Here is a 19,010-nt window from a genome sequence, read left to right as displayed (position 1 = left end):
ACTTTTTGAGGCATCAGTGCTAGCTGGACCAGAAAGTGAAGTTTGACTATTTGCAAATGTCCCATGACCGAGGAGAGAAGTGTCTGCTCCACTTCCGTGAGTGCATATTCGGTTTTGAGCTGCAGGTATGTTGTATAGGGATGACAGAAGGGGCCATTCATCCTCTATAGAGCGTACTTGATGTGTGCCTGCAATGTTTGTGCTTGGCGGCCCCAACAGCTCTCCATTTCGCAGGTTGCTTTGATCAACTCCATCGTCTCTTCTGGCATCTTGTTCTAGCCCCCTGACCCGAAGGCTGCTGCTAAGCACGATGTCCGGGAATAGGAGATGATCTTGGTCCAGAACTGGAGATGCCAGCAGGTCAGCTGAAGTTCTTGAAGGAGACAGACTTTCTACATCGCTATTTTCCTGGGATTGCAGCAGAGACAGCTCCTCAGTCTGACGCCCGACTTCCTTGGCGTTAATAATCTCAGACACCTTGCGGCAACAACTAAATATGTTCCCCATGTTGTCCATTTCATTACCAAAGAGCAAGAACTGTAATACTGGAGCCCACTGTGAGTCAGCTAATAAGAGCTAATGTGATTTTAAAATGACCTTGGCAGCTAGAAAAACAGTGCTTTGTTGGCAAATCTGTAAAACAAGCCTGACAGACAGTTGACATACTCAATTACCAAGTCTACAATAGCTGAAACATGTTCGGATCTAGTAAAGACATTCTATATTTTGCATGCAAGAAATTATCAAAAGGATAATTTATATAGATTCATTGGTTGACTGGATAGTTGTATCTGCTATTTATTTAACCGTAAAAGACAAGAAACATTGCATAGATTAAAATAATATGGATTTTTCTTTTCTTTTCTGTAGGCTATGTTTGAAACTAATGCAAGTCATATTACACATGCAGATGTCTTCTCACAGTTCATTTCCTTCATAAGTGTGCCCGTTGTCTTATAAATCTCCATAGAAGAACAGGAAAGCAGAACGGTTTGCTCCATGTAGGGATGTCCCTCTCTCCAACAAAACGCAACACAATGCATAGTGTCATTTCTCTGCCCTTCATCTCCCCATACACACATCAATCTCGGGGGGAGGAGTCTCGATGGAGTTCCCTGCATCCCATTCCTCTTCCAGATAAATCGTAACTCATTTCTTCAGTTTCTTTAAAGAAGAAAAAAAGCAATCCATCCCAATGCATACATTCGCTCAGAAGTATTCTATATTCCCTGCATGCGTTTCTCGGTCTCTGCTGTCCCAGCGTTTGCTGCTATGACAGAGTGCTGCAGTACCGGCGGAATGTGCAGGACGACCTGCTTTGAAAAGCTACAATAGTCGGAGAAGTGGAAGGACTAGAGCACCTTACGAATACTAAACGAAGAGAACAAGTAGCCTAAGCGTCATTGTGTAGGAACTGAAGCTTGTCGACCGTCTTCGTATGTGTCTTCTCCAATGTAAGCATTTTTGCGGTTAGAATCTCACCTTTACTTGATGCGCATGCGCACACGCTACTGAGTTTCGCTAAACTATCCATTTTAATGTCTTATTAATTTATCGTGTAGGGTCCCGCGCCCATATGGTATTCGTTTTATTTTTGAACGTCTTAAAACTGTTTAAATAACCTGCAATTTGGAGGAATCAAAATATAGAACATTTCACAGAACTAAAAATCTAATATGTTCGAGCTTAAGCTAGGGTTAAGTTAGGTGACATTTCTAATATTGTAATATTTGTATTAAACAAAACACAAGGTGTTATTTATTGTGGATAGACACAAAGTGCCACAGGTTACTTGCCCTTGTTGAAAATATCCCAGTCGAATGTTCTTCACACAAATGTCCACCATATGATTTGATTTTCTCTTTATTTTATCAAGTATGACATTATCACTCAATAGCCCTATTAAATCACTTGTTCTCAGACCATAACTATTACTTAATTAAATTAAAATATATATATCAGGCCTAATATATTCCTACTTAGAAAAAATATATAACTATGTATATTTAAAAGACGTATTATTACTACTCTGTATGAAATCAGGCAATCAGACAATAAGTCAGTTTTGATCCTGAAGCCCCTTTTTCTTTATTTCTTTCCATAACAACATCACACAGACTCTGTTGAGTTTAATACATTTTTATCATTTAAAGTAATTGTGCTTATACAATGTCACAACCTTGACATGTCATTTCTTTAAACCAAAATTACATTTTCTAAAATATTTTTTTTATAATCATTATAATTTTATGTACTTCCGATCCTATCTGTTTAACAATGGAATATCACTTAGAAAATTGAAACTTTTTTAAAATCAAGTCAAGAATTATAAGTTTCTACAATACAGCACAAGAGAAACAACATGACTGCTGCTGTATTTAATATATGTATGATATTGTGATTATTTTGTCGGCACTGTAAGATTCCTTGATAAAAACAAAATTCAGTTTTTTAGCCTTTTTTGTTATTATCCCAACTTTCAGAAAACGTTATAAACCTAATGTATAAGCATATATATTTATAAATAGGACCAACTGAACAAAATAACATCAGTCCGATTCCAAACATTTTTATATTATTTAATAAATAAAGCATGATTCACTTCATATACATTACATCATAAAGCTTTTTACCAACTGACCCACGGCAGCGCCATCTTTTATGTATAACGTGAATGAAAGCGTGGCTGTAAGGGATAGATATAGATTGTACTGTTATTTCATTTTAAGTGTTAAAGTGTTTTTGGATTTTACTGCTGACAAAACACTGCAAAAATATCTTTACCAGAAATTTCAGTAGACGAAAAAACTCTCGACAACATGAACAATGGAAAAATATAGGAGCTTTTTACAGCGGATGCCATTGAAATCATGGTAAGTCTATCCCTCACATTCATAGCTGTCATAGTGCTGCTCCGAATGAGGTCTATAGAGAGAGAGAGACCAAAAACACAAAAGCAATATAATACACCAGTTTACCTCATCTTTTAAAGTGTGTCTAATGTGACAAGAATAATTCACTTCATTGACACAAATAATTACTGAATGGAAAGTTTTAGAGTGTTCTGGATTTTACAATGAAGACTAATTTTCCAAAATCTTCATATCCAACCTTAATATGTTCCGGAAGACAAAATCCCATTCATTTTCTCCATAGGGGAATGTATTTTGAATAACTTTTTGAAGACATATCTACTGTGAGCTTCAATTTGTTTAATTATGCTTCTGTTGAAGACACCAGTCCAAAATTCAACTCATTTTTTAACTAATTGTGTTCAAAAGCAGAATTCCAGTTGAAAAACTACATTAACCATGATTCTGTAGAGAAATCGACCAATCAGAGAAGAACACTTCACTGACATGAAGCACCACAAATGATGTACTGTAGGTTCCCTACATAATTAAAGTCTTCAAATCAAGTTTTATATTCCTCCATCTGCTTTAATTTTAATTATGTTATGTGTAATGCTTCATGGGATTGTAGTTAAAGCTGTGAAGTACACAGCTTTGTCTGTTTTGTCAGATTTTCAAAACCTTTTTTGCTTCAAATCAAAGTTTGTAATGTTGTGATTCGCATTGCAGCTGTTTGGTTTGGTTCATGGCTTAAAATCATAACTCCTAAACAAAGACTTTTAAAAAGTCACTATAGAAAAAAATGAATGGGAAAAACACCTCAGGAACCAAGTCTGCTGAAAAAAGGGACTGTTATACTCTATAACTCTGTTGTCTCTGGTCCAATGTCTTCCCTCAGTGGCCGGTTCCTGAATCTACCTTTTCGAGCTACCGACATCCTTGAAAGGCCGCCTTCACTCCAGGGATCTCCAAGTGACCTGTGCAAGGGGAGGAGCCTATGTCTGAAGGGATAAAGGAAAAGGGCGGGGTCAGGCATGGGGCGGGGCTCCTCGGGCCCAAGCACCCTTTCGCGGGGCACGCACTCCCTCACTCTCTCCGATCTCCGCATCCTTCCTGAAGCTCGGCTTTGACGTGCGTTTTCCGCCATCACTGGAGATGTCCACGGAGAATTTGCAGCCCATTCCGATTCCTATGAACAGGTAAAATAATGAAACTGATTTGCATGCCAGATTATGAGTAGATCCATCGGATCCATAGTGCCTACCAGCGCATTCTCATATATGACACTTTTGTAAAAGCGTGAACATCCAACGCACATGGCACCCTTTAACGTCAAATGAGACGCTTCAGTTATGGTAGGTTTAGGTCTGGGGTAAGGTTAGGGTTAGACCACTAGGAGGCGCCTTCTGCCCCATATATATCTGCGTCTCATATCTGCGTTGAATGTTTTTTTTTTTTGTTAACAGCTGTTTATTGAGTTTTTACTTTTTTTTTTAAGTCAAGAGACACAAGAATACAAAGCATAAATGCGTTGTTTATGCTTCGGCAAAAGCGTCGTCTATGACGCCTTGGGATGAGAACGGGCTCGTCCTACCTGCATGGCACCTCCATCATCCTCTTCTTCTTCATCATCTTCCTCAAAATCCTCTGCCTGGTGATACAATCGAAAGTGTGCTGAATGGAGTTGGAAAGAGAGTTGAGCGGCCACATCGGTCTGCTTGCGCAGGTCACGACTCAGCGTGGTGATCTTATGACTGCGCCGCTTCAGCTCGTCCAGGAACCGCCGCTCTTCATCTCGAAGTCGAACCTGCAGAGCGCTCGCAAGTGCCCCCTTTTTCCGTAGCTCCACCCGAAGCTGCACCAGCGCACTTTCCTGCTCAGCCAAATGCTGCTCTGTCTCCAGTAATCGTGCCTGTAGCAGCTCTTCCTCCATCTCAATATCTATAATAACACGGAGTTGAGGGAACGTGTGGGAATAGCTGGAATTTTGTGAGATTTTATACTCACCTTCTTGGGTTCTCACTGGTGGTCTTTTACTTAGATCACAACTCAGCTCTGTAGAGACAGAAGTTAACAGACACGAGATTAACAATGCAAAGTGGCTTTTTGAGAATGGAGAATCTATACAGTGAGGTTGAGTGACGGACCATTGCATCGTTTCTTCAGGTTGTGTATCTCTAGCCGTAGACCGGTCAGGAGGATCCGATGTTCCTGTTGTAAAAATGCTACATTTCGCTCAACACTCTCCACCTGTTGGGCAAGTGTGGATCTATCCATGGATTGGTCCCAGATGTTGGCAGGTAACAGCTCCTTTTTGCAGTTAAATTGAAAAATGTCAATACAAAGTAACCACACTTTCTTCACTATAGGCCTAACCATTCATTTAAAGCCTGAAACAAATTAGTTTCCATTAAACGGATAGTTCACCCCCCCCCCTCCCCCAATAATTACTCCGCTTCATGTCATTGCAAATCCTTAAGAATTTTGTTCATCTTCGATACACAAATTAAATGAAATGGAGGGACAGAAAACTCTCAGATATCATCAAAAAGGTCTTACAGGTTTGGAAAGACATGAGGGTGAGTAAATGATGACAGAAATCTCATTTTTGGGTGAACTAACCCGATCAGAATTATCCTATAGCCACTCCCCTCCAATCACCAGTCTGAGACCAGCTAGACATGGCAAGGATTTGTGTTAAAATCAAATCCCACCCTCTATTTTTTTATCTTTCAAAAGTGCCTTGGTTCCAGATTGTATGTTCGACGTCATTCGCAGTACTTCACTTGACTCTGTCATTTGATTCTCTGGTAAAAAAAAAAATATTTGCAGGATCATAGTTTTTCACTGTTAAACATGATTATTTAGAAAATAAGTTAATAAGTTAATCAGGCAGATGGCTTCAACAAACACATACCATCGATTAACAACATAGTAACTCACATTAAGTCTTTTTTTAAAGGTTTGTAATTCCCTCTGTGGAGAAAACTAACTGGATTTTTACTTCCAGGCCTTGACTGTTGCACTGTTCTGTTTTACTCCGAATGATGTCACAATAAATCGAAAATTCCGTTTCACATGGACTTAAACAACCTTCTCTTCAGTGAAATGTTTTGTTTGACAAGTGTATGCTATAAATCCAAGCTGTTTTGTTAAAGTGCAAAGATGTGGTCACTCTGTGCACCAATAATAATATTTCAGATGGCTCCCTATTATTCTGGATCTTAAAATGGCTCTTTTGTTACAACTGCAGCATCAGCAGCTTATGATTCAGTTTAAAATCAGCATTATGTCATTGGTACATCCGGGACATTCTGACCCAGGAAATGCATAACGGCGACAGGCGTATGTAAACATCGCAATGAATGTATAGCCGCCCTTTAAAGCGAACAAATGTTGCCAAACCATTTTGTTTTCTTCTTCATAGAAAGCACACAATCCTCCCGTCGACGTCTATTAATCCTTTTGTACATTTTATTTGTATTTATGCCGTTTCCACAACGATTTCAACTATAACTACACACACATCAAACTTCGCGCATTGAAATATGTCAGCAAATGATGATTATCTAAATAAATATGATATTGATTATTGACAGATGAGTCTGTTGAAACGTATGATGATGTCGTGAAGGTTACGTTTTCCTCACGGCTCTGACGATCTCGAATCTTTAAAGTACACCTCCATCAACATGATGTTTTAAAATCACTGCACCGCGTTACTGTCAATGATATATAAACATGCAGGTGGAACATCACAATATGATGATACTTACGGTTTGACTGAGTAGATGAAGGATGCAGGACACCTCCAGTGCTTAGCATCGCCACCAAAACAGTGCGTCAGGGACACGAAAGGGTTAGTTAGCCATAGCCATCTGCCATATCAATCCCTACATCTCATTAGGGTATATCAGTTTTTGCAAAGACAAAACTCATAACAAATTGTATACCATATTTATTTACCTGGAAAAATAAAGAATTTCACTGTATACTCTATCAGAAACTACAGCTGAAATAATGCCAGTTGTTGTTTCCACATTTAATGCAAAATAGTTAATGCTAAAATGGAAAAAAAAAAAAAATTCTCATAAATGATAGATCTGTACAAGTAAGATGCTAGGTTGTTTCAACCCAAATTTGGGTCAAATATGTACAAACCCAAATGTTGGGTTAAAAATGAAATAAAAAAAAAATGTACAGTTGAAAGTGAAAGTTTTAACCCAACATTTGGGTTTGTACATATTTGACCCAAATTTGGGTAAAAACACCCCATTGTTTAGAGTGTATTACAATATCTCAGAAAGAAAGGTAACTGGAGCAGATGCAGTACCCTAAGGTACAAAAGCTGAAAAGTTACATCTTTGTACCGTATTTACCTCTAAATATAAAGGTAATTGAAGTGTACATATTAGTAGATTGTGTACACTGCCCCAGTGACAGCTTTGCACCTTTTTTTCTGAGAGCTAAATGTTGGTTTCAACTTTGATCCACGATGTTGATTTAGCTGTGAATGACTGGATCACTTGATAGTAAATATAGTGTAGCCTTTCAATTTGTCAATATAAACCTACTAATATCAATTGTATCTTGAAAGGAGCAAATGAGCAGCACGAGCGTCAGTGTTTCAGAGAGAGGTGCAGAGTCACGCACTTTGCCCTATGCACATGTCTATTGTGGCGTGCTGCTTGCTCAGCCGTTCTCTCTTCTGTTGTCACACCACAACAAATGGCATTGCTCTTTTACTACTAAATACCCTCTATACACTCTACGCAATCCTTTGGAAACACTTTATGCTTTTGAAAAAACTCAATTTTCCTTTTCCACCCACAAAACTCTAAATTTGACCTCTTTTTTTTTTTTTTTTGGAGTAACCAACTTCATGAGTGAGTTGGAGCATCCGAATGATGAAATGTCTAAAGGACATGAATGGTCTCCTGGATTAGGGGCTTGTGAACCGATCATTACGGTCATGACAGCCGTCCCAAGAGTTTGATTGTGTGACAGCTGTCGACAGAAAGGATAGTTTAAAAATAAATTACTGGAGAAAGTCTACTCTTACTGGTCAATCTGTGATGTCTGAGAAAAAATCAGGTAAGCATCCAATCATATTTTACTTTAGTATTGTTTTTTATTTTATTTTTTGAGCAAGAGTGTGGACCAGGGTTTCAGGTTACTTTATTTGGGTGACATTTCACAATCTAATTCATAATGTGGTGTGGTTGAAATCATTGTGATATCATGTGGCATTGATGATTATAGGTTTAATGGCTGGTTTGGATCCAGAGGAAGAGGTGACAGATGTCGTATGTGACGAGTCAGATCTCAGAGATGGAGAGTAGGTCCCATAGAAATGTCATGTTCATGTGCATTATATTTATAATATACATATTTATTCATGAAAGAACATTCAAATGGGAAACATTTACACTAGGATACATCAGGTTTGCTTTTATAGCTGTATTTTTGTATTTTGTGTCGTATAAAGCCACGATTTTTGACTGTGTTGTTCTTGTGATCTAGAATGATGGAGGTTGAGGTGGGTGAGCACAATGTTTTGCTGGTACGCTGTGACGGGATGTACAGTGCCATCAGTAACCAATGCACACACTATGGCGCGCCACTGAGCAAAGGTAGCGCATTACCAAATCGAGTTTGGTGCAACTGACTTGTGTCTGTATATAAATAACACGTGAGAGGTGAAGCGTCACTACAGGGGGTGTTCCTGTTCCTATGCAGGGGTTCTGTCGGGCCACAGGGTCCGCTGTCCTTGGCATGGTTCCTGTTTCAATGTGAAGACTGGTGACTTGGAGGAGTATCCTGGGACTGACTGTCTGCCCTGCTACAAGGCACTGGGATATAGATCAATACACACAGAACTAAAATACACTTTTGTACTGCTAAACATAAATCATTTAAATATGATTCATAGATAATTTATTATACATTCAAAATATTGAGCGTTACTGTACATGCTAACATTTTGAAATGATTTAATCAGATTTTTTCTTGACAGGTTAAAGTCGAAAACAAGAAAGTTTATGTGTCTGTAAAGAAAAGGGTAAAGTACCTTCATATAGACATTTTATCTTCCGCATAAAATGAATGAAACCAAAACCAAAATACACTTCTCACAGTAAAATGTAAATAAAAATCTCTCTGTGCAGATTCAGGGTCAGCCTAAACGTATAAAATGGATGGGGGCCAGAGATCCAGATGTGTTACATACTGTGGTGCTCCTAGGAGGAGGTGAGAGAAAAATGTCTCATACAGATTTCCTTTATTTGTAGTTCACTTTTAAACAAACTTTTGCTGATAATTTACTCACCCCCATGTCATCCAAGATGTCCATGTCTTTCTTTCTTCTTTCGAAAAGAAATTATGAAAACATACCAGGATTTTTCTCCATATAATGCACTTCAATGGGAACCAAACGGTTCAAGGTCCAAAAGAAAGTTTCAGTGCAAACTGTTCAAAGGGCTTTAAACGATTCCAGACGATGAATAAGGGTCTTATCAAGCGAAACGATCGCTCATTTAATACATAAATAACAAAGTTTAAGTTTTATAAGTTCAAATGGTCGCCTTGCTGTTCTGTGTGACTTGTCCTGTTCGAACTCGTTCATCAAAATGAACACATCTTTTATCGCTACATTTGGTTCATTCAACAAACAAAATGAACGAGTTGACTCGGAAAAGATTTGTTTATTTTGATGAACGAGTTTGAACAGGAGAGTCACGAATGTGTGTCATAGAACAGAGCAAGGCGAGCATTTGAGCTTATAAAACTTAAACTTTGTTATTTATTTATTAAATGAGCGATCGTTTCACTTGATAAGACCCTTATTCATCGTCTGGAATCGTTTAAAGCCCTTTGAACAGTTTGTAGTTTGCACTGAAACTGTCTTTTGGACCTTGAACCGTTTGGTTCCCATTGAAGTCCATCCTGTAATGTTTTCATCAAAAACCTTAATTTCTTTTCAACTGAAGAAAGAAAGACATGGACATCTTGGATGACATGGGGGTGAGTAAATTATCAGCAAAAGTTTTTTTTTTAAAGTGAACTACTCCTTTAATGTTATTGGATACTGGTGTGTGTTGTTGAGCACAGGCGCAGCCTCTTTGATGTGTGCTGAGACACTACGGCAAGAAAACTATGGCGGCAGGATTATTATGGTATCTAGAGACGATCTCCTTCCTTATGACAAAACCAGACTCAGTAAGGTAAGGCAAGGCACAAGATGTTTGAAAACTGAAAGAAAATGTTAAATGTTAACAAGACTCAAAAACACACAAACTGAAATAACAATTGACATTTGTTATGGAATATTGCAGTATTTATTATTAATGATTTACCTGTGCGCATCATTTTATCTTAAAAAATAAAATAAAAATGAATGCACCCTCGTAATCTTTAATCGAAATAACGTCCCTCCCTCTTCTCGTCTCTGATGACGTGTTTACTGGCGCAAATGTTCAGTATTAAATAAGAATATGCTGATTGTTTTGGAAATCTTTTTCCACAGATACAGATAACATTGATAATAATAAAATAATTGTTTCTTGAGCAGCAAATCAGCATATCATAAGGATTTCTGAAGGATCATGTGACACTGAAGACTGAGCTTTGCCATCACAGCACATATTATATATATACATCATTTTTATTTATTTATTAGGGCTGTGCAAAAATTAATTGCGATTAATCGCATCCAAAATAAAAGTCTGTGTTTACATAATATATTTGTGTGTGCTGTATATAATTATTTTGTATATATAAATACACACACATGCATGTATATATTTAAGAAAATGTGTTATTCATATATAAAATATTTATATTTATATAATATAGATTATGTATTTATATATATATATATATATATACAGAATTTAAGCGCAAATAATTCTTAAATAAATATATACATGCATAGGTATTTATATATACAAAATAATTATATAGAGCACACACAAATATATTATGTAAACACAGACTTTTATTTTGGATGCGATTAATCGCAATCGATTTTTGCACAGCCCTATTTTTTACATTGTTTTATTTTTAAAGTTTAATCTTGATTTAGGTAATGGACGCTGAGAGCGAAAGTCTCTTAATGAGAAGAATGGATTTTTTCCACAAACACGAAATTGAGGTCTGGCTGAAAAAAGAGGTGAGAGTGAATCTTGTGTTCTTTCTCATTTCTACCACAAGAGACATATGATCTCTCAGAGTTTTTCTCTGTGCAGGCTTCATCGATAGATACGAACAAGAAAACAGTGACATTTGATGATGGCTTAACCCAGTGCTATGACCAAATCCTTATTTCAACAGGATGCAGGTATAGTATCGACATTTTACATGTCTAGATACAGGATTACTTTCATCATTTAGTCAACTTTCATCAACACACACGGCTTGATCTTTGTTTTTTCAGAGCAAAATGCCTGGACTGCCCAGGTGCAGATCTGGAAAACGTGCTGATGCTGGAAACACCGGAGGATGCCAGGAGCATCCATTACACCTGTATGGGCTGCAGGGCAGTCGTCGTAGGCACTTCCTTCATTGGTACACACACTCAACACACTCTCCCCAGCACATCTGTACGGCTAATGTTATCAGTTCACTATGGTGAGGGTGATTACATATGATGGATATGTTTCATTGAAGGCATGGAAGTAGCGGCGTATATGATAGATATGGCCAGTAGTGTCACAGTCATTGGAAGCAGTGAACTCCCTTATCAGAAGACTCTGGGCCCCGAAATAGGGAAGGTCACCATGATGGTATGTGATAAGGGCCAATACAACCATCTCATTATTTCTATATGTGTTTTATCTGCTTTATGATGACCCGCTTATTCTGTTTTGCTTGTTCTTTGAGATGTTGGAAGAGAGAGGGGTGACGTTCTACATGAATGACGCTGTCGCAGAGATCCAAGGCGAAAATAGGAGGGTAATGTCAACTTGTTTTTTTTTAAACAACATAAGTCCGTTCCATTGGAGGTTAATTAACTGAAATAGATTATCAAGAACAATTTAACTGGATGATGGCATCACTTTTGTTATACTTTATTTTAAGGTGTCCTTTTTACAGTGTAACACTAACCTGTATTGTCATCAAACTTTGTGTAAATAGCCGCTGCCTTATACAAACAAGTAGTGAGTTATATTACATTAACAACATGCACTTAAAGTTCACTTTGAAATTCATTTTTGGTATGTTTTAGCTTACCTCTCTGTTTCCGCAGTAGTTTCAATTTTGTTTTTGTTTTTTAGGTCAAAGCGTTCTTGTCTGTCAGTCATATAATGGAGGTCTATGGTCACCACCTGAAAAAGCATGCACAGAGAAGTCCAAATTAAACACGATTTAATGATTTGTAAATGTAAGTACACATTGATGGCATAAGATTGTGTGAGAAAACGAACAGAATTTATATCGTTTTTACCTCTTGTTACCACAGCAACAAAGCGCCCGCGCTCTCAGATCACTTGAACGTGGCTGTGGTTACAAGAGGTAAAACTATATAAATACTGTTTGTTTTCTCACACAAACCGCTCGTTTCGTGTCTTAGGCCATCAATGTGTACTTACATTAACGAGTCATTAAATCATGGTTAATTTGGACTTCTCTGTGCATGCTCTTTCAGGTGGTGACCATAGACCTCCATTAAGAACGGTTTGACCTAAAAATATCAAAATTGAAACTACTGTGGAAACAAAGACACCTACATTTTGGATGCCTTTGAAGTAAGCTAAAACATACTAAAAAATTAATTTCAAAGTGAACTATCCCTTTAAGAGTTAGGGTTAGCATTTACTGTTATTACTATAGTAAGTACATGAAACAGGGACACTAATGAAATGAAGTGTTACTGAATTTTTCATCCAGTTTATTATGATGACTTGCATGTTTTTCCGCAGGTCAAGGCGGTGAAACTGAAGAGCGGTATTAAAATTGAAGCTGATGTGTTAATAGTTGGAATTGGTATGTACAGTCGAACTAGTGAGAACAAAGTGCTACTTCAATTAAAATAACTGGAACAACAATTTTTCTGCTCTCGTCTCCCTATTATCTCAATACAAGGTGTCAATCCCAATTCAGAGTTTTTGAAAGGGAGTCCGATAAATATGGACTCGAAGAACTTTGTCATTGTGGATGAGGTGAGTGTTTATGACTATTATGATTTTATGAGTTTAAATAATCTCCCTACACTTCCAAACTCGTCAATTGTGTCCCTGTCTGTCTAGTACATGAGGACCAACGTAACAGACGTCTACTGCGCAGGAGATCTGACCTGCTTTCCTCTCAAAATGGCAAAAGGCCAGAAAGTGTCCATCGGCCACTGGCAGATAGCGCAGGCACATGGTAATCAAACATTTTTAGATGTGTACATCTGGTCATTTGGTCGAAGTGCATTCGCATAAAGACACCGGAAAGCTAAACAGACTTTAATAGTGATGGACCGGCCAAAACGTGAACTTTTGGTTTATGCTCCACAAAGCACTGAAAATTTGTGCTCCTGCAGAATATTTTGGTTCACTGATGGAAATTCATTGAATCAAACTGTTCAAAGACGCGTTTTACTGTGTTAGCGTAAATGGATAAGCTATAACAGGGAAATGACACCGGACACCCTAAACAATTACTCAAATTTAAGTTCCAAAACTTCGTTACCAGTTTTGGTTTTTGGCTGAATGAAAACTTGAGTAAAAAATTATTTTGTTGCATCACTACAAGTAGTCTTTAATTACAAGCATGAAAAGAAACGTTGCTTTGACACCATTATAACATTTGCCTTATTAGGAAGGATCGCAGCCCTCAGCATGTTGCACAGGGAGGTGGAGCTAAACTCTGTGCCATTCTATTGGACCGTCCTGCTAGGGAGAACCATTCGTTACACGGGTACAGCCTTTTACTTACATGCCTGACATACTTTAAGGATTGTAAAATATGAGTATTTGTATGTAATTATGTTCTTAAAGGGATAGTTCACTTTGAAATAAATTTTTGGTATGTTTTAGCTTACCTCAAGGGCATCCAAGATGTAGGTGTCTTTGTTTCCGCAGTAGTTTCAATTTTGATATTTTTAGGTCAAACCGTTCTTGTCTGTCAGTCATATAATGGAGGTCTATGGTCACCACCTCAAGTCCAAATTAAACATGATTTAATGACTCGTAAATGGAAGTACACATTGATGGCCTAAGACACGAAACGAGCGGTTTGTGTGAAAAAAACAAACAATATTTATATTGTTTTTACCTCCTGTAACCACAGCCACGTCCACGCGATCTGAGGGCGCGGGAGCTTTATGGCTGTGGTAAAAACAATATAAATACTGTTCGTTTTCTCACACAAACTGCTCATTTCGTGTCTTAGGCCATTAATGTGTACTTACATTTACAAGTTATTAAATCATGTTTAATTTGGACTTCTCTGTGCATGCTCTTTGAGGTGGTGACCATAGACCTCCATTATATGACTGACAGACACGAACGGTTTGACCTAAAAATATCAAAATTGAAACTACTGTGGAAACAAAGAAACCTACATCTTGGATGCCCTTGAGGTAAGCTAAAAAAATTTTTTTTTTTCATTTTGCACAGGTTATGGGGAGGGATACACTGAGTTGGTGCTGAAAGGCAAATTTGAGAACATGAAGTTTTTGGCACTTTACCTCAAGTAAGAAGCTTGTAAGAAGTCTTTATAGCCGTTTTCTCTTTCAAGTGTGAAATATCGGCTTTGTACTTAAAAACAGGCATGGTGAGGTGGTGGCGGCAGCAGGATTGAATGTTGAACCGGCTGTCTCTGTTGTGGCAGAAAGGTTGGCAGAAGGAAGAGTGATAACAAAGGCGGAAGCAGAGTGAGTGAGAACTCAAATTCAGTGCACACAATTTATTCATCTTTCATTTTTTTCATCATTCTAAACAACTGATACGGTCTTGGCTGGTTAGCAGCTCCTTCTGGGTTCTATTTTTGTTTGGCAATCAACAAAGAATGTTAGTATTTCATTATTGTTTAGTTTACTTTTTATTTTTTTTACACAAATCACTATAGTAGTATACACAGATGAGCCAAAACATTATGCTCACCTGAACAATGGCTGCATCCGAAATCACATTCTTTCTCACTATATACTAAAGTTGACGAAAAGCAGTATGTAGAGTCTGAATAGTAGGCGTAAAGCATAGATATATACACTTAATGTCGCCTTGGCTAAGGCAATTCATTGGAATGAATGCGTTAATAGAGCCACATCATGAAACCCCCTCCTCTTTAATGCATAAGCGTCAATGTACTGCAAAGGTCTAACGGAAATAAAATCGTCATGAATGTGATTTTCTAGTTTTTTTTGGTTCGTTCCAATGGTCAGACATTTACTGAACCATAATAAAGGCTAGATGTCTTATGGCAGAGTCTCTATCGTTATCACCGGCGGCCATCTTGTCACAGGCAAGCTTTCTGGCGGGCTCTGTGGTTCTTGATGTAAGATCAGCACGAACACAAATGCTCTTATCTCGTTGAAATCTTGACGGAACTACAAACGCTTTGGTACGTTATTAACGTGGATGTAATTCTGGTTGATTATTTATTTATTTATACACTTATTATTCATAAGTATGCAGTGTCATAACTACATCTTTGACGTTTATAACAAAACAAACCATTTGAAAATCTGTTATGGTTATTTAAAAAGTACATGCACCATTGAAACACAATGTTACGAGTGAGCGAGCTGCCTGTGACAAGATGGCTGCCAGGTGAGGACGACGACCTCCATTGGCCAGCAGTGTAGACGAGACATCTAGCCTTTATTATGGATATCTATGGGCACCACCCTTATTATAATAAGGGTGGTAAGTATTTCATAAGTATGCACTCTCAGAAAAAAGGTCCAAAAGCTGTCTCTGTGGATATACCTTTTCAAAAGGTACACTTTTGTACCTAAGGGTGCATATTGGTACCTTAATGGTACATTTTAGCACCTAAAATGTAAATAATAGCACCTAAAATGTACATATTAACACCTAAATGTACATAACAGCACCTAAAATGTTCATATTAGCAACTAAATGTACATAATAGCACCTAAAATGTTCACATTAGCGCCTAAAATGTTCATATTAGTGCCTAAAATGTTCATATTAGCACCTAAATGTACATATTAGCAACTAAATGTACACATTAGCGCCTAAAATGTTCACATTAGCACCTAAAATGTTCATATTAGTGCCTAAAATGTTCATATTAGCACCTAAAATGTACATATTAGCACCTGAATGTACATATTAGCAACTAAATGTAGCCTACACACTAGCACCTAAAATGTTCACAATAGCGCCTAAAATGTTCATATTAGCGCCTAAAATGTTCATATTAGCGCCTAAAATGTTCATATTAGCGCCTAAATGTACATATTAGCAACTAAATGTACACATTAGCGCCTAAAATGTTCACATTAGCACCTAAAATGTTCATATTAGTGCCTAAAATGTTCATATTAGCACCTAAAATGTACATATTAGCACCTGAATGTACATATTAGCAACTAAATGTACACACTAGCACCTAAAATGTTCACAATAGCGCCTAAAATGTTCATATTAGCGCCTAAAATGTTCATATTAGCGCCTAAAATGTTCATATTAGCACCTAAAAAAGTTTACCTTTCGAAAGGTACAGCCCCAGTGACAGCTGTTGTACCTTTTTTCTGAGAGTGTATGGAGATTAAAAGAGTTACTTTTTCTATGCAACTGATATGGATTTTTCTAATGTGAGAGTCCAATTTTTGAAACATTTAATGAACGATTCATTTCATGCTTGGTTCTAAATGCGACCACATACTGTCAGAGCTCTAATGTATTGTTAATGTTTTTACATTTTCTGTTATAGGTCAGATGACATTAGCTGGCTGCAGCTGCCGCCCATGTGACCACTGACAACAGTTTGAACTCAGAATGATCAGAATTCAGCCATTCTGTCCACAGTCCATCCCATCCAATCATGCCTTTGCTCAGAATATGTTTTTGTAACATTTCTAAAGGCCACTACATTACAGTATGTCCCTTAAAGAGCTTTCGACTCAGTTCACAGAGAGTTTGCCATTTGAACATGGATATTCAGAGAGGAAACCCACTACCCAAGTGTGGCTAAACGAAGCTTTTATTCTGTTCTTGCTGCAGTTCCAATGACCGGTCAGACGCACATTTTTTCAATACTGAATATGAACACAATGCTTCAATCGTATATTATTATTATTCATTAAGATAACATTTAGCTTATGAAAGATGATTTTTTTTTTCCGTATCTGGTTTGTACGGAAGCGTATTGCATTCACTTGAAGAAAAAAAATCTACTCTGTTTTTCTGAATTAACGAGTTAATTTTTCATGAGAAAAAAAATTTTGCTCTGTTTTTCTGAATTAATGAGTTAATTTTTCATGAGAAAAAATTTTTTGCTCTGTTTTTCTGAATTAAGGAGTTAATTTTTAATGGAATTATTAGTTTTTTTGCTCTGTTTTTCTGAATTAATGAGTTAATTCAGAAAAACAGCAAAAATAAATTTTCTCATGAAAAATTAACTCATTAATTCAGAAAAACAGAGCAAATTTTTTTTCTCATGAAAAATTAACTCATTAATTCAGAAAAACAGAGCAAAAAAATTTTTTCTCATGAAAAATTAACTCATTAATTCAGAAAAACAGAGCAAAAATTTATTTTCTCATGAAAAATTAACTCATTAATTCAGAAAAACAGAGCAAATTTTTTTTTCTCATGAAAAATTAACTCGTTAATTCAGAAAAACGGAGTAGATTTTTTTTCTTCAAGTGAATGCAATACGCCTCCGTAGGTTTGTATATTATTTACTAATGGAAAAGTAGATTCTTAAGTACAGTCGCTATTGGCATACTGTGTGCTTGATGCGTCTAGGTGGCGTAGTTGTTTATCAAGCTGTGAAACGAAGCATGGGTAGTGGAAAAACAGACAGTCACTGAGCGCACATCCAATCATAGCGCTTAGGAGGATTAGATGAACACAGAGCGATGGATGCTGAATGTGATGGCGGTCACAAAAGCGGGAGTATATATAATAGAACTGGGGACACATGTTACAAAAGGGCATATTACAAAAGAAATGCTGAGCCGCTCTCTTATATCGCCTCTTATTCTCTATCTCGTCTACCACGCAACCCAGTTTTTTGCTTCCAAATCCTCATAATTCACTTCTGTTCTTATCAGCAAGAATTTGTGCAGAGATATATGGGTCATATACGACAGTCCAAATCTGGAGGTGAAATGTGGGCCATGAAATAGGGCTTAGAACGAAAGAAGCTGTCGCAGAGAATTGAAAAGATCCTTTTATCAAGTACACTAGGTGGTCTGCCTATAGTTTTTATACACACACACACACACACACACACACATGTTATTGCTATTATTGAGACAGAGCAGTTATCCATAATATGCACAAAAGGAAGGTGAGAAGAAGCTTTACTATACTTGACATTTTGTCATTATGTACAGACTGATATTGCTGATAAGCACAATATCACTTTTATTGTTATGACTTCCATGTTGGTCCGGTTTTTCTATCAGGAAGCATGTTGCAGTTCTAATGCATTTCTGAAATCATGCAAAGAAAGGAGCCCTTTAAAGGAGTAGTTCACTTTTTAAAAAACTTTTGCTGATAATTTACTCTCCTGTTCGAACTCGTTTATCAAAATGAACGAATCTTTTCCCGAGTCAACTTGTTCATTTTGTTCGTTGAATGAATCAAATGACACGAAAAAAGATTTGTTCATTTTGATGAATGAGATTGAACAGGAGAGTCACGAACGTGCATCACAGAACAGAGCAAGGCGACCATTTGAGTTTATAAAACTTAAACTTTGTTATTTATTTATTAAATGAGCGATCGTTTTGCTTGATAAGACCCTTATTCATCATCTGGAATCGTTTAAAGCCCTTTGAACAGTTTGCACTGAAACTGTCTTTTGGACCTTGAAACGTTTGGTTCCCATTGAAGTCCATTATATGGAGAAAAATGCTGGAATGTTTTCATCAAAAACCTTAATTTCTTTTCGACTGAAGAAAGAAAGACATGGACATCTTGGATGACATGGTGGTGAGTAAATTATCAGCAAAAGTTTTTTTTTAAAAGT

General features: G+C 37.1%; 3 protein-coding genes across 6 annotated transcripts in view; 1 reads left to right on the top strand and 2 right to left on the bottom strand.

Moving 5' to 3' along the window:
• cluhb (CLUH binding protein of NUMT mRNA b) overlaps positions 1 to 1,485 on the bottom strand; it is a 17,891-nt gene extending 16,406 nt beyond the window's left edge. The window contains exon 1 of the mRNA XM_039675645.2: positions 1 to 1,485. This exon is cut by the window's left edge and continues 610 nt beyond it. Within this exon, the coding sequence (XP_039531579.2) occupies positions 1 to 516 (516 nt within the window). The 5' untranslated portion in view covers positions 517 to 1,485.
• A 2,028-nt stretch (positions 1,486 to 3,513) lies between these two features.
• On the bottom strand, positions 3,514 to 6,742 carry ccdc92bb (coiled-coil domain containing 92Bb). 4 transcript variants are annotated; one of them, XM_039675396.2, is made up of 5 exons: positions 6,629 to 6,742; positions 5,000 to 5,162; positions 4,860 to 4,907; positions 4,447 to 4,793; positions 3,514 to 4,041 (listed from the first exon to the last, which is right to left on the bottom strand). In XM_039675396.2, exons 2-5 carry the CDS (start codon positions 5,127 to 5,129, stop codon positions 3,712 to 3,714), a joined length of 855 nt encoding a protein of 284 aa, XP_039531330.2. In that variant the 5' UTR covers positions 5,130 to 5,162; positions 6,629 to 6,742; the 3' UTR covers positions 3,514 to 3,711. The 4 variants fall into 4 exon arrangements, with proteins under 4 accessions (XP_039531330.2, XP_039531329.2, XP_039531328.2 ...); XM_039675395.2 differs by having other exon boundaries at positions 4,447 to 4,907; XM_039675394.2 differs by lacking the exon at positions 6,629 to 6,742 and having other exon boundaries at positions 5,000 to 5,288.
• A 1,096-nt stretch (positions 6,743 to 7,838) lies between these two features.
• Positions 7,839 to 17,185, top strand: aifm5 (apoptosis inducing factor mitochondria associated 5). Its single transcript, XM_039676858.2, has 19 exons — positions 7,839 to 7,946; positions 8,115 to 8,190; positions 8,376 to 8,485; positions 8,592 to 8,701; positions 8,869 to 8,913; positions 9,020 to 9,101; positions 9,963 to 10,075; positions 10,936 to 11,022; positions 11,099 to 11,190; positions 11,287 to 11,417; positions 11,520 to 11,635; positions 11,733 to 11,804; positions 12,773 to 12,836; positions 12,936 to 13,012; positions 13,100 to 13,217; positions 13,656 to 13,754; positions 14,456 to 14,531; positions 14,608 to 14,712; positions 16,743 to 17,185. The coding sequence occupies exons 1-19, from the start codon at positions 7,928 to 7,930 to the stop codon at positions 16,780 to 16,782; spliced, it is 1,632 nt and encodes a 543-aa protein (XP_039532792.2). The 5' UTR covers positions 7,839 to 7,927; the 3' UTR covers positions 16,783 to 17,185.
• Positions 17,186 to 19,010: the final 1,825 nt, after the last annotated feature.

Source organism: Pimephales promelas, chromosome 19, assembly GCF_988280905.1.
Source record: "Pimephales promelas chromosome 19, fPimPro1.hap1.1, whole genome shotgun sequence".
NCBI classification, from domain to species: Eukaryota; Metazoa; Chordata; class Actinopteri; order Cypriniformes; family Leuciscidae; genus Pimephales; species Pimephales promelas.
Note: the sequence above shows the minus strand (reverse complement) of the source record. Positions and strands in the feature narration are given on the sequence as shown.

Coding starts and splice junctions, on each gene's coding strand:
- ccdc92bb (XM_039675393.2), bottom strand. CDS start 5,231: ATGGTTAGGCCTATAGTGAAGAAAGTGTGGTTACTTTGTATTGACATT. Junction 4,908..4,999: donor CCTGAAGAAACGATGCAATG/GTCCGTCACTCA, acceptor CTGTCTCTACAG/AGCTGAGTTGTGATCTAAGT. Junction 4,042..4,446: donor ATGATGGAGGTGCCATGCAG/GTAGGACGAGCC, acceptor ACCTGTTCATAG/GAATCGGAATGGGCTGCAAA.
- aifm5 (XM_039676858.2), top strand. Junction 9,102..9,962: donor TGTGGTGCTCCTAGGAGGAG/GTGAGAGAAAAA, acceptor TGTTGAGCACAG/GCGCAGCCTCTTTGATGTGT. Junction 14,713..16,742: donor ATAACAAAGGCGGAAGCAGA/GTGAGTGAGAAC, acceptor TTTCTGTTATAG/GTCAGATGACATTAGCTGGC.